Raw genomic sequence first — 15,548 nt, 5'->3', positions numbered from 1 at the left:
TTGAACAAATTTTTAGAATTCACAAAAAGTAAATTTTTGCATTACTGTAATTTTCAAATATTACATAGTCTTGCATCTCATTAGTACATCACATTAAATTCGTGAATTAAAAAAGAAAAAGAAAAAGAATTGAGGTTGGTGTATTGGTACACGAGTTCCTCGTCTCTTTTGCACCATCATGTCATGTCATCATCTCATTTACATCACCCTGCATAACATACACAACAAAATAAAGAGAAATTAAAATTGAGGGATACGAGTTTTGCAGCCATATACATCATCATCATTCAAATCAAACTCCATACATCTAATTCATTATTCCATAACATTATATATAGGCACAACTGAATTAAAATGAAAATTCAACAAATTGAAAAGAAGAAGAAACGAATTAGCAAACACAGAGTTTTGTGTTACTACTAGCATACCATCAACAATATCCCCAATGTACATTCACAACATCCATACATAACCAACTAATCTGGACTAAATTGAAAAGTGCAATAAAAAGAGAAATAAATTTAAGGCAGTGGAAAACACGTGCTTCTATCTTATATCAGTATACCATACATCATCAAACATATCACCCAAACACACAAATTCCTCACTAAAATCACACTCCTCACATCCTCACATGAATCTTCACTTTCCCCCTAAATCATTCTAACAAACTTCATTTCCCCTTTAAAATTGGCTCATAAATTTCATCACTCACTATAATTCATCTATAAAAAGCTTCATTGCATTCATAAATACCAAGTAATTGTAACTTATATGTATGTCTAAGAGGGGGTGAATTAGGAATTTAAAATTTTATCTTGTTTGATGTAATAAGTGATGAAAGTAGTAAAGATGGAAAATAAAGAACACCGAGAATTATCTCCATTCCCCTCACAATTTGATAGTACATCCAGTCTTCTTACGCAGTAAGAGATTTCAATAATGTCAGAACTTTTGTACAAGTCTAATATCGACTTCTATACATTAGGTTCTAACCTAATCACCGAGAGCAGTCCTATGTGATTTACAACTTAAGAAAAAAATAATCCTTCCTTTTCTTACACCCTTGTTTCCAATAGTCTTGGATAACAAGTACAAACATCACACAATCTTATATCCAATAATCCTGAAAAAATAAGATATTGATATAGTAATGAATTTGAGTAGTAATAAGTTTTCTAAACTAAATCCTGTAAGTAGGTCTTCTTCTCTTTCAAATATGAAAGTTCAATATCATAAACTCTCTAAGTGTTCAATGATGCTTTTAGAATGATATGAAAGTTCTCAAAAAATCATCTAAGTCTGGAACACGTGAATTGAAAATTATGCATAGAGTTTTTGTAAAATATGTTTGAAATAGGTAATAGTAAAAATGAAATTTGAATTCTATTTATATTGTGAAAACAACTCTTGATAAAACATGGCAGTGGTTGGATAATATTTCAGAAATATAATGAGTTTAAAATTAGGAGATGCCATGAAAAGGAGTGAGTGAAGTAGCGAACGTGATTCATCATTTTTCAAAAATTTGTTCAAGTGAAATCGATTGCGCAAGCCTGTCAATCGGTTGCAAAGGTTAAAAAAAATTTTAAATTACACTGCTGCAATCGATGGCAAGGACCTGTCAATCGATTGCAAGGGTTTAAAATTTGTTTTTCACAATACCATTCAATTGATTGCAAGGATGCTACAATCGATTGCGTGTTGATATTTTTGAAAAAAATTCTAAGTCCCAAACCTCATGAATGCATCATAACTTATTTTAACCCATGCTAGTAAAACATTTAAAAAATATTTTAGCAAAGTAAGAGTGAATTTTTTCAAATGCATGATCAATTTTATTGGGCACTTTAAGATTACCTATGATAGTAATTTTCATATACCCTGATTGATGATCATAAGCAATTTTTCCTTTCTTCTTTAATAATGAGACTTGAGCCTTTTATAATATTGTCTTCACAGTAATTACCCTAGCAAAGCCCTGCTGAAATTGCATATCACCCCCACTAAAACTATTCCACACAAAGCCTCTCAAGTTCAACATTTGAACTTGAGCAAGGTTTGAGCTCTAAACCACTCAACACATCACCAGAATAGACATAAAGCACAAAGAATAGGGAGGAAACGAAGGAAGTATCACAACACAAATAGAAGCAGAAAGGAAAGCACATAGTAACTTACATGAGGTATGTTAGAACAAGATTTGATTTTGCATATATATCTTTGAGTTTTGATGATAACAATGTAGTATTTGTGTGAGAATAATTTTGGTACTTTAACAATTTATTATTATGTAGCTTTAACAGCCAGTTCTGATTTTAAATTTATGACGTGCAACGTCATTAGTTTCATAACATTTGTTCTAAAATTTGCTTATACGTTGAATCACTCTTAAGAACTTTTGAAAGACATTATGTTGTTGATGCAATGTTCTTTCTGCTTCTGTGTTGATTCACTCTTAAGAGGTTTTAAAAGATGCTACGTTGTTGTTGTACTGTTCTTTATACTTATACGTTGATTCACTCCTGAAAAGTTCTGGAGAGACGCTATATTGTTGCTGCAATGATCTTTCTGCTTATGCTTTTGGATGTGACTCTGATTATCAAGTTTCTGAAGAATGGCAAGCTTCTGAAATTTTGTTACTTAGTTGAAGACTCTGAAGATATCAAGCCAGACTCTACCATTGTCAAGGTTCTAACTGAAGATTCTAAAGTTTTGTTTAATTAGCTAAAGGCTCTAAAGATCTCAGGCCAGACACTGACGTGGTCAAGGTTCTTACTGAAGATTTTGAAAATTCTAATTTCAGCTTTGTGTTTCTTCTCTTCATGCTTCATCAACTTTTCATCAGAAGCCAATGAATTTAAAGATAAGATCAAAGTGGATACATGATCAAATAGTACATAGTACAAATCAAAAATATTCCTTCCACTCCTAAAAACATGGGCGAAAGACAATACTATTCTTCACACCTGTCACTAATCTGTTAGTGGACAACTGCTTTTTGGTATCCCGAATTTGCCCTCCAACGGTCCCTTTCTTATGTTATACAAGTAGGACTTGGAGACTTGAAGAAAGCTAATGTTGCTACAACATTTTACAAGACTACTTCTACGTGAGAATCTCTTAAATTTGTGCATACTTTTCTTTAAGTGATTGTATTTCATTTGTGTAAAATCTGCTTGTGTAGAAGCAACTTGTAACACAAAATTTGTATTCAAACTTGTTTGTTTGATTTCCTTAAGGAGACTAAGTTATAATCGGATCCTTGACAAGACAAATAAAGTTGTTCTTTGTGATTTCCTTAAGGAGACTAAGTTATAGTCGAATCCTTGAAAAGACAAAGAAAGTTGTTCTTTGTGATTTATGTAATTTGTTTGATTATAATGGATTAAGTCCTTGTGTATAAGGCGAATACACCTTGGCGGATGGGTTGGAGTAACTTTGATCTCAAGCGAATCAGGATAAGAATCATTGTGTCTTTCTCTCTTTGTTCTTTTGATTGTGTGGAGTTTTTGAGTTGGTAAAAAGCTTTTGTTTTTAAAACCCAATTCAAACCCATTATTTCTTGTGTTTTTCACACCTTTAATTGGCATCAGAGCTCCGATTCTAATTGTGATAAAGTTTTATCAACACTTCACCATGTTCAATACCGATCCAGTTTGTGTGGTCGCTGCTAACAACAACGAGAAAGATCACTACAGCGCTAAACCACCAGTCTTTGACGGTGGAAATTTTGTTTACTAGAAAGACAGAATCAAAGGTTTCTTTCTGGGATATAATGTTGATCTCTGGGATCTTGTAGTGGATGGCTACGCTCACCCAATAAATGTTGAAGGAAACAATATAGCAAGAAATGTTATGACATATCAACAAAAGAAGTATTTCAAGAATCAACGTATGGCTAGAATGATATTGCTTAATGTTATCTCTTATACTGAGTATGAGAAGATAACAAATAGAGATTCTGCTAAGTCTATCTTTGATTCTCTGAGGATGACTCATGAAGGGAATTCTCAAGTTAAGGAGACAAAGTCTTTGGCCTTAATCCAGAAATATGAGGCATTCAGAATGGAAGACGATGAAACTGTTGAGACTATGTTCTCAAAGTTTCAGATGCTTGTCGCAGGACTCAAGGTTATGGACAAAGGGTATTCTACGACTGACCATGTCAAGAAAATCATCAGAAGTCTCCCCCAAAATGGAGACCTATGGTAACTGTCTTGAAGTTGGAAAATGACCTGAACAATATAAGTCTTGAAGAACTTGTTAGTTCTTTAAGAAGTCAGGAGATAGAACTCGAGGAAGATGAACCTTAGAAGCAAGGTAAATCTATTGCCTTGAAGTCTAAGCCTGAGAAGACAAGGGCTTATCAAGTTGAGGAAGAATCAATAGATTTTGATGAAGACTCAGAAGATGATGATGAGCTATCTTTGATTTCCAAGAGGGTCAACAGACTCTGGAGGCACAGTCAGAATAGACAAGGAAAGTTCAGAGGAGCCAGACAGACTGTTGGTCGTTCTGATTCTTCTTTTGGACCAAATAAGCAAGGTTCGGGTAAAGAAGTTGTCTGCTATGGGTGCAAGAAGCCAGGCCACTACAATAATGAGTGTCCTAATCTAAAGAAGGACAAAAGGCCTAAGAAAAAGTTTTCTAAAGGTAGGAAGGGGCTTATGGCTACATCGGACGACTCAGAATCAGAAGAAGAAGATTCTGATGAGGAACAGGCCAATGTTGCATTGATGGCAACTACAGTTGATCCTGGAGGTTCTGAAGAACCAGAAGACAAAGTGTTGTTAGAGTCAGAATCAGACTCTGACTCTAAAGATGTATTTTCTAAACTATCTCGTTCTGATTTAGAGTCGCGTCTTTCTGAAATGCTGGAAAAGGACCAAAGTCTTCAAAGTAGTTACAATGACCTTAAACAAGTCCAAGTAGTTGCTTATGAAACTCATAGTGAGCTTGGCAAGGATACTTCTTCCCTAATGAAAAAATATTTTCTTTAGAAAGTACCAACTCTGCTTTGAAAAACAAAATTTCAAAATTAGACGAAGAAATAATCTCAGAAGGTTCTGGTACTGATTGCGTCATCAGATAGGATTTATCTGAAGGAGAATTGCGGTCCAAAATGCAACGGAAATTAAAATTTTCTCCTTTAGAGATCCTTACAAATGGTCATGATCAGTGATAGAATATTTACCTCTTGTGACGATTGAAACCTTTGGTGCAGATCTCTTGTGATGATCAAAACCTTTGATGCAGATCCACAGAGCGATCACGAACGTTGAACAATGACAACGTCTCTACTCAGTCCACACGAACGGATTCCTTCAATCTCAGTGCTAGCTGGTACGAATGAAGGCTTTGAGTGAGAGAGAGAGAGAGAGAGAGAGAGAAAACGAAAATAATGCAACCACAATGAATGCTTCTGCACAAGGGTTCTATTTATAGAACCACTTGTGTGGGCTTTAAGCTAAAAGCCCACTTAAGTGTATTTTGGCCCATATCTTATAATATGCCCAAAATCACTTAAGCCCATGGTATCTTACCATATTTCGTATTCTACTTAAGTGCACCGTACCTTACGGTGTTCCTTAGTTACTTTATCTCTCATCAATCCGTCCTTTGTGCGTGACCCTGTAGGTTTTCGCGACGTTGGCAATTATATTAAATCACGCATTTAACATAATAAACAGTGAGCGGTATCTAGCAACACATCACTACTACCCAAGACACGAAAATGTCATGTGATCTGACAAATCCTTCTGTGATAATACTTATGTGTATAATTACCCTTTTGCCCTTATGTCTATATTGAACACAAGGTATAGACCGTGTCATCCTTGTCCAGTTCAATATTGGGCCCATAGACATTTATCCTGTTATGCAGGATGGGCAAATTCCATCTAGGTCACTCATGTCCCTCAGCATGCTTCGTGGAGTACCCATCAACTGTCTTTATGGTTATCCAGTTACGGACAACGTTGGATTAACAATAAAGCACTTGACTCTACATCTAGGGTCCATAGTGGTTTCAGGTCGAAGAGTGGTATACATCATTATCACCATGAGAATAACTTATGACACTTTGCATAACATTCTATATAGTATTCTCATATCGGGTCAATCCAGTATAAATATTACTCTTAATATTCATACCTATGTTTAAGACATGATAACTCCTTTATCCATGATCCATGAGATGTGATCATCAGTCTATATACATAATAGTCTTTATCCTTTAATGTTATCCCACTTCACAATAAAGCTCGACTACGGATACTTTAAGAATAGTGTCCTTATGTTTAATGCGATCTCATGATCAAGTCACACTTGATACATTAAACGGACTAGCTATCCTAGGGACTTTATTAAACAAACGTAATAAAGAAAAAGCCTTTTATTATTAATAATTAATTCGATACAAGTACCAAAAGTATCGGCCTCTAGGGCTTACACCAACATTATCATTCCAGTACTTTCTGGCTAAAAACATAGATAGAAGCAAAATAGCTTCCATGATCTATGGAGTTAGCAAAAATGGTAAGAAATGTATAAGTTGTATAGAAATTGGAAAACTTGACAAAAGTCATAAGGTAAAATCGAAACCTCTATATGAGCATTTCGTGTCTGTTGGCACTGAGCTTGGTTGTTCTGCACAGACACAAAAACCGGCACAAACACAGAAGAAGAACTCAGTTCTAAAATCCAAGTATCATGTACAAATTCCCCTTGAGTATCCTGCTGCACAAAAATCCAAGGTTGTAAAAAACTCTAGGAGAACTAACAAAAGAGGACCCAGAAAGTGGGTACCTAAGGATAAGATCATTTATGTTGCATATATCCTTAGCAGCTTAGTTGAGACACCAATCCTGGTATATGAACAGTGGATTCTTGCGACACATGACGGGAAGAAGGCATATGTTCCAAGATTTGGAACTTAAGCATGAAGACTTCGTTGGTTTCGGAGGAAACCATAAAGGGGAGATCATTGGCTCTGGAACTATTGGTAATGGTAATCTCCCTTCTATTACTAATGTTCTTTTGGCTGATGGTTTGATGCATAACTTATTGTTTATTAGTCAGCTTAGGGACATTGGTTACGATATCATTTTGAATCAAAAGTTTTGTAAGGCTGTCAGTCAGAAAGATGGCACGGTTCTTTTTAACTGAAAGAGGAAGAACAACATTTATCATAACACCACAACGACTGCATTAACATGTATCAAACCTCATTAGACCACAACATATTATGCATTGCTCGCAAAATTACTTGGTTTACCTTTCTTCGTATTTATATAATATATTTAAGTTATCTTTTAAAAAGATTAGAAATATTCAAAATGATGGAGAATTGATAATGATGTATATTAATGTTTATATGTGTATGTGTGTGTGCGCGCACGCTTGTTAGAATAACATACCTTGCACATTCTTTTCATCAACACTGACCGACATCTGTAAACTACACAAAAATACACAAACCATTGCACACCACAAAGAGAGGTGTACACATAGTATTTTTCTTATTGTTTACTATAACTATATTTAATATTTATTAAATGTGTAATTATTTATTTTAAGCATGTTTGTAAAGTATAGGATTCGACTGATTCAAAGTCGAATATGTTCTATATAGTAGTAGATGAATATGCATGTATTAGACAAAAAGTTAAATACAACTTATAGGAGAAGGAGGTGCACTTATTCGAGAGAGAGAGAGAGAGAGAGAGAGTTAAATATAGCTAGTCGAAGTTTGAGTATCCAATATTTGATAGAGTTTGATAACAACTTGTTGAAGTTAGTTAGTTAGTTTGAGAGTACTTGATATGTAAGTAATCTAATTATAAATAGGGAGGTACCCTGCATTTGTATGTAGTGCAATTTTTCATTAAATTCAATACATTCATCTTCCCTTCTCCAAAACCCTAATCTATCTCTCTCTCTCTCTCTCTCTCTCTCTCTCTCTCTCTCTCTCTCTCTCTCTCTCTTTCCTCTTTTCTCTCTCATATTATCTCTTCTCTTCAAATCTTTGTACGGTGAAATTGTCTTGCAACCAAGGTGTGATTGAATCACTCAAGTGAAAAGTGAGGAATGAGAATTTGAATAAATCGAGAAAGCGATTGAATCTTGTTCTATTAAGATCGGTTCCAACATCTGGCATATAGAACACTACATGCGATTTTTGGGAAGCATATAACAATAACTTCTCGTCCGAATGGATATTTTCAAACAAATCTTCCCATATGGGATCCTATGAAGAATGGAGTAGCACCAATTGGTGAGAATGCCACATATGAACTAAAGGTTGCACGTAAATATTTGAAGAAGAAATATTATAAAGCTCTCTTATAATCCATCAATGCATTGATCCATACAATTTTGAGAAAGTTGGTGATGTAGACTAATCGAAGGAAGCATGAGATATCCTGGAGAAATCTTTTAGAGGTATTGAGACGATCAAAAGGAGAGGTTACAAACTCACAAAAGAACGTATGAGTTGCTTCAGATGGAACAAAGTGAAATCGTGGTTGATTTCTTCACTAGGGTAACAAGACTGGTGAATCAAATCAAGATGTCTGAAAAAGTGTTGACATCAAGATCGATAGTTGTAAATACCTTGAGGTCATTGCTTCAAAAATTTGATCATGTAGTAGTAGCCATAGAAGAATCTAAGGACCTGTCAAGCATGATAAAAGAAGAGCTTCAAGAGACGCTTGAATCTCATGAACAAAGAATTGCTGAAAGATCTTCAAGCAAGATGAAAAGCGATGTAACTCTATAGACATAATCAACAAAAGAAAAGAAAGGCAAAGGAAGTTGGAACGGCAACAATGGTAGAAGTAGTTACAATAATTTAAATGGTAACAGTTACCAACAAGAAGGAAATTCGTCGAACCAGCGACAATCCACAAGCCAAAGCAATCATAAAGGCGGTGTTATGGGTAGAGGAAGAGGTGGTGGAAGGAAACCTCATAAGATTTATATTCAGTGTTTCAATTGTTAGAAACATGATAACTATGCCAGTGATTGTCCATAAAAGAAAAGAAATAATCGAGAAGGTGATGCAAAAACTTGCAAAATATGAAGAAGAGAAAGTGTTGTTGATGGTCACAACAAAATAATAAGAAAGATTCAAGGATCAATGGTACTTAGACTTAAGATGCTCATCACACATGTCTGAAAGGAAGAATTGTTTTATCAACATCAGTCCATCGATGAAAAACAATGTGAAATTTGAAAATGATAATACCCTAGATGTTGGAGGTATTGGCGATGTTCTAGTCATGAGGAAGGATGGAAATGATATGTAATTTCCAATGTATTGTACACACTAGGCATGAAAAGCAATTTTCTCAGCATATGGCAATTGATCGAGAAAAATTACAAATATTGATCGAAGATAAGATGATAAGAGTACTCGACTCAGTGGCAAGTTAATCTTGAAGGCACCTATGTGTCAAAACAGAACCTTCAAGCTTGAACTCAATATGATGGAGCACAAGTGTCTGGAAACTGCAACTAGCTAGGATGAATGACTATGGCACTATAGACTTAACCAACTTAACTTCAAAGACATCAAAAATCTGAAAAGAAGAAACATGCTTTTAGGTTTACTAGAAATCGACATTCCAAGTGAAGTATGTGAAGAATGTGTTTAGGTAAAGCAACATAAGAACAACTTCGACAAAGATGCAGGAAGTAAGTTGAAAGCAACCATTGAGTTCATATACTCATATGTGTGTAGTCCTCTTCAGGTAGATTTGATTGGAGGTAACAAGTACTTTGTTATGTTCATAGATGATTTCAGTAAAAAATTATGGACATATCTAATCAATATGAAAAATGATGTGATTCAGGTATTTTCCAAGTTCAAAGCTATGGTGGAGAGACAAAGTGGCCACAAGATCAAGACTTTGAAGACTGGTGGTAGTGGAGAATATGTATCGAAAAACTTCGATGCATTATGTGAAAGGGAAGTGATTGTGCATGAGGTGGTTCCATCCTACAATCCACATGGTGCATGCTGCTTCAGGAGATCCGTCGAGACCAGCTCATAAGGAGATACTTGAGGATGAGCAGACACGACTAGATCATGCTGAAGATGTCTTGTCTAGGTGTCGTTGTATAATGGAGATAGCGCGTGCAGGCATTGAAAAAGGTATCTTCCCTGATGGGTCTGACGTGAGGCAGGTCCTAGATGCCATCATGACGGAGGCACATAGGGCATTGTTGTACCGGAGACAACGCTAGAGGACATGAGAGATTGATGGGCGATGAGGTAGAGCTGGTAGAAGAGGTAGAGGAAAGGTTTCCAGACACACAATAGTTTTTTATTATATAGTTGTAGTACTACAGTATGTACTTTATTTTGACGGTCTTACTACTTTATTGATCTCGATTGTATGACATTTTTGACATTTATTCGTATTTTATTTTTGTATGACATATTTGGTCCATCTGAAATTATGTACATCTATTTGTTTATTTTCGATTGTACAGTATATTTTCAATTATACAATATATTTTAGATCATCATCTGAACATAGATAAACAACACATAACATGAAATACCTTTTCTGAGACGTATCGAAGATGTATCTCCAGAATATTCACGGAGATGCATCTCCGATACAATTCAAATATAAATGACTTCTATGGAGGATTTTTTAAATGTTTTAAATTGTTACGGTGATATATCTTCGAAATATTACAACGTTCATTCAGAATTTGATGTTTTCAAAGATGTATCTCCAAAAACTAGAAACATTTAAATAATTTTATATGGTGACTAAGAAGTCTTAAGACGCCTTAAAAATGCTTTTTATTTTGTTAGATAGTATGTTGTTATATAATTGTGAAGAAAGTTGTCATCTAATTTTAATCCTATTTTGACCCAAATTATTGTATTTATCAAATTGTCTTAGTTAAAATAATATAAATGTGTCATTCTTATAAAATTTTATTATTAAAATTAATATCAATCACCTTAACAAATTTTAAATTTATTTATTTATTATTTATAATATATAGTTGTCGAGAAAAGAAAAGTAAAATTTCTAATAAAACACAAAGCAAAAGAAAAAATAACCTAATGAAAATTTGAGAAAATGAGTAATGTACTGACGATCATGCATCCCACCAAATCAAATTAATAATTTTAAAATATTTATATAATATATAAAAATGATATATTTTTTATTGAATGACAGTGTAAATTTTTTTATATTATCAGAAGATCACCATTAAATCCTAAATTTTTTTGTATTCTTTATATAATTTTATTTCAGTGATTATGTATCTTTTACTAGCGTGTAGAAAAAAAATCAAATTTGATACTAGATACGGATAGATGACATGTGACAAGGGAAAGGAGGCACGTGAGGGGATGAGGCGTCGAAGCACGTGAACCTAGGCGGAAATCCAACTTAAAAATTTAGAACCCTAATTTTAAATCTCCACATTTAAAAACGACACCGCTTGAATATTGCAAAAATAAATCATTATTATTCATTTTCGTTCTTTTTTCGCTCCCTTTATTACAGCCACCGCCTTCACCTTTTTTTCCTTTCGCTCATTCTTTCTCCAAAACCCTCTTCTTCTCTCGGTGTCTGCTAGGGTTAGGGTTAGGGTTTACTCCATCCTTCTTAACTTGTCTTCGTTCCTTCATTTCTCGCAAGATCTCTTTCCCCTCTTTCGGAATTTTCTGTCTGAGCTCTTTCTTCATTCCAGATCTTGATCTATGGATGCCCGCAAGAGAGGTAGACCTGAGCATGGATATAACAACAATGGCGGATTCAAGAAATCCAGACAAGGTTTGTTATTTCTCTTCCTCGCTCCGTAGTTTTGCATGGTTTATACTCTTAATTTGCATGCTTTGTTTTAAACACTTACTTTCAAGCTTATTGTGTTGTTGCGTCCTCTCTGTGTGATGTTTTCTTCCTGAAAAAATTTCACTTAAAACTTCAAATTATCAACACTTTAATGGTATGTTGTTGCTCATTGGGGAGTATACTGTGTACCTACAACTTAATTTGTTTCAGATTGGTCAAAATTTTCAGTAGTTGGGGGCAATGAAAAACCTAATAAATTATAAATTAATGTGATTGCCCCCCTTTCTTCGAAATATTAAAATTGTGTCACTCTAAAATTTGGATGTATGTATATATATTTTAAAAACTGTTAATAGTTTTTGAGTATAGAGTAAGAGATTAATAAAGGAGGGAATGATAACTGAGAATAAGTAATAATGTTTTGCAACAGAAATGCAGTCCTTATCAACTGGTGTAGGAAGCAAATCGAAGCCATGTACCAAGTTTTTCAGGTTATAATCTACCCCTGTCTAAATAAAATACATACTTTTAATAGCATTATATTATAATTATTATAAGAATGAAATGTTGAATTGTTTTAAAACTAAACTATGCGGTTTTGCTAATTAACTGAGTATATGAAAGTCTTATACAGGTACACTCTGTTGTCTAAATAAGTAAACTAAATAGTGGTTTATTAACGGACTACTACTTAAAAGACAACAATTTACTGGCCGATAGTTGGGATAGAGACCACTATCATCAGTGTGATTAATTGACAATTTTCCGCTCATGTTTTACCTTTCAGCCTAAGTAATTGCTTACCACTTTAATCATTTAAACATCAAGCTTTCAGGTCATAGTGGGTTTTATTGTTTATGAACCAACCTTTTGATCGGTAAGCTATCAACTAATTAACATGAATTTAACTTTGATTGGTTGGGTCAGGTATGATGTCAAAAGGTACATTTAAATGATTAATTTTGTGTTGTACATGTTTGTTGAAGAAAATAGAGACATTTTTTGGGTTATCCATAAACCTTGAACAAGAAACAATTTTATTCAATCCCAAGTTCTAATTGTTTGAAACACATCCATCAAGAAACAAATGTCGAAAATCCACCCTGTCTTGTTTATTGAGTTGCAAGTTTTTGTAGCGGGTCTATTTGTCACCACTTGCCCGCCATTGTTTATCTTATCCCTTTTTGTTTTTCTGCTTCTCACTAAACATTGAAAGATAAATGTTTCTTATTCAATATAATTGTTTCTTTCACAAGGTCTTCAATTTTGATGAGGCGATTGGGCAATATCCTTTGTAGAAATAATTCTTTTTTTCTTTAAATTTTTTTCTTTGGTTGTCTGTCCTTTTCATATAATTATGAAGTGGGATAAGCTTGCTGCATTATAATTATTATTGGAAACTTTCATATGGATATTTTTGGAAAAATGTCTGTTGTTTACCATAAATGCCAGTTTATCCTCTAACGGGCTTTCTATAACTTGTTCTCTATGAAATTAAGGAGAATCCTAGGGTACTCATCTGTTCAAGAATTCAGCATGTTCACTGTTATTTAAGTCAGATTGTTTTAAGGTGACTCGATGAAATTAATATCATTGGGTCAATACTGACTGGGTCAGGTGTTCTCTCTTAAGCACATACACAAACATGTTGGACATGACACCCACTAACATAATATAGGACACTGGGAAACTGCATGTGCGAAGCAATTCAGTTGAAAACATAAGATGAATTAATCTTGAATATCTATCTCTGTATGGTTAAAACTTGTTTCTTTTTGTTGAAGTGTAGTATAGCTGTTCCTGTTTGAACATTTGAAGTGTTAGACTTGTCTCATATTACACATGTTTCTTTATACTGTTTGACCAAGTGTTTATGTGGTCTGTTTTCCTTTAAGGAGCTTAGTGTCAAATCTTAAGCTTTTTCATTTATTTAATCTTTGAGGACCAATAATATTTTGAAACTTTGCAAGCTTAGCATTTCATAAATTGTGTCGAATAATCCATGGATCCGAGTTTATTTTGATACTATTATACAAGGAGATAAGAATAGATGTGGCATTTATGCGTCATTTGGTATTGATTCATTATAATCTAATTGAACTATTTTTGATTTTGCAGCACTTCTGGTTGCCCATTTGGTGAGACATGCCATTTCTTGCACTATGTTCCCGGTGGTTTTAATGCTGTTGCCCAGATGATGAATCTAACACCCGCAGCACCTCCTGCGCCCAGAAATGTTGCAGCCCCACCACACGCACATGCACCCAATGGATCTGCGCCATCTGCTGTTAAAAGTCGCATATGCAACAGGTTTAACACTGCCGAAGGTTGCAAATTCGGCGACAAATGTCATTTCGCCCATGGTGAATGGGAACTTGGAAAGCCTGTAGCTCTATCATTTGATGATCACCGTCACATGGGACCCCCCAACGTAGGTCGTATGGGTGGTCATCGGATGGAGCCTCCTCCTGGTCCAACTACCAGCTTTGGTGCCACTGCCACTGCCAAGATCAGTGTGGAAGCTTCAATGGCTGGAGCAATCATTGGTAAGGGGGGTGTGAACTCAAAACAGATCTGTCGTCAAACTGGAGCCAAGCTTTCGATTCGAGACCATGAATCTGATCAAAATCTTAGGAACATTGAACTTGAGGGAACTTTTGAACAAATTAAGGACGCAAGTAACATGGTGAAGGATTTACTGTTGACCCTGCAAATGTCTGCACCACCTAAAACAACCCAAGGTCCTCCTGGTGCCCCTGGCCATCATCATGGAAACCATGGAAGCAACTTTAAGACCAAATTGTGTGAGAATTTTACAAAAGGATCTTGTACTTTTGGAGAAAGATGTCATTTTGCACATGGAGCGTCTGAAATGCGAAAATAAAGATTCCACCTTAATGAGGCAGTGCATTATCTTGTGAGTCAGGATTATTCTTATGATTATTATTGTTGTGCACTACTCAACTTAGGGTACTGACAGGACTTCTGATGTTGAGAGTTTTGTTGTTTTTGATTCCTTTAAATAGCTACAATAGCTTTACAGTTTCGTTCTCCCTTTAATATGAATCCATGCTCTCCCTCCTCAGATTGTTAATTGTATTTTTTTAGTAGAGTTTTATTTTCTCGTGCCCTGCACAGATCATAATTCCTGTCTGTCTCAATTTGGCCATGCCATAAATTTTGTTCTCTTTCTGTCAGTGTTGATTTTTAGGAAGTTAAGTTTTTCTTTATTCATGGATTTGTAACTAAATGAGGTCTGAGATTGTTTGAAACCGGTAGTGGAAGTAAAATATTCAATCAAGTGCATGGGTTTAGTCTCTCTTAATCTGGCAAATTAAGATTTAAATTACACTAACAGAGAGAACTGTTCACATTAGTGTTTGATTGTGTTATTTGATTAGTTATCTTGCAAGTTGCAACAATTTATCGTTCACCAACTGATTTGGTTTAGCAATCACTATTGTGTTTTGATTAGTTATCTTGCAAGTTGCAACAATTTTTCGTTCACCAAGATTTGGTTTAGCAATCACCGACACTGAGCACACATGCTGCCATTTTCTGTCTCAAACGGAAATATTATCACGAGCAAATACTCCACTTATAACCACCTCTGAACAACAAACTTTGCACTCCAAATGCTATCCCAAATTTACGGGTTGTGACTAATGTTGACTAGTGATGGTAATTTGGTCAGTCTCTACTGGATACCCACAAAAT

At 34.8% G+C, this 15,548-nt stretch overlaps 1 protein-coding gene across 1 annotated transcript; it reads left to right on the top strand.

Annotated features, from left to right (window-relative positions):
* Positions 1-11,491: 11,491 nt before the first annotated feature.
* LOC127126238 (zinc finger CCCH domain-containing protein 14) lies at positions 11,492-14,916 on the top strand. Its single transcript, XM_051055124.1, has 4 exons — positions 11,492-11,623; positions 11,731-11,813; positions 12,262-12,322; positions 13,950-14,916. The coding sequence occupies exons 2-4, from the start codon at positions 11,741-11,743 to the stop codon at positions 14,713-14,715; spliced, it is 900 nt and encodes a 299-aa protein (XP_050911081.1). The 5' UTR covers positions 11,492-11,623; positions 11,731-11,740; the 3' UTR covers positions 14,716-14,916.
* The last annotated feature ends 632 nt before the right edge of the window (positions 14,917-15,548 follow it).

Source organism: Lathyrus oleraceus, chromosome 3, assembly GCF_024323335.1.
Source record: "Lathyrus oleraceus cultivar Zhongwan6 chromosome 3, CAAS_Psat_ZW6_1.0, whole genome shotgun sequence".
Classification (NCBI taxonomy): Eukaryota; Viridiplantae; Streptophyta; class Magnoliopsida; order Fabales; family Fabaceae; genus Lathyrus; species Lathyrus oleraceus.
This window is presented reverse-complemented; position numbering and strand designations above follow the sequence as displayed.

Bases quoted from the DNA above. Each gene is read 5' to 3' on its own strand.
- LOC127126238 (XM_051055124.1), top strand. From the start codon at position 11,741: ATGGATGCCCGCAAGAGAGGTAGACCTGAGCATGGATATAACAACAAT. The intron at 11,814-12,261 runs GTTTGTTATTTC...GTTTTGCAACAG, and splicing joins ATTCAAGAAATCCAGACAAG to AAATGCAGTCCTTATCAACT. The intron at 12,323-13,949 runs GTTATAATCTAC...TTGATTTTGCAG, and splicing joins CCATGTACCAAGTTTTTCAG to CACTTCTGGTTGCCCATTTG.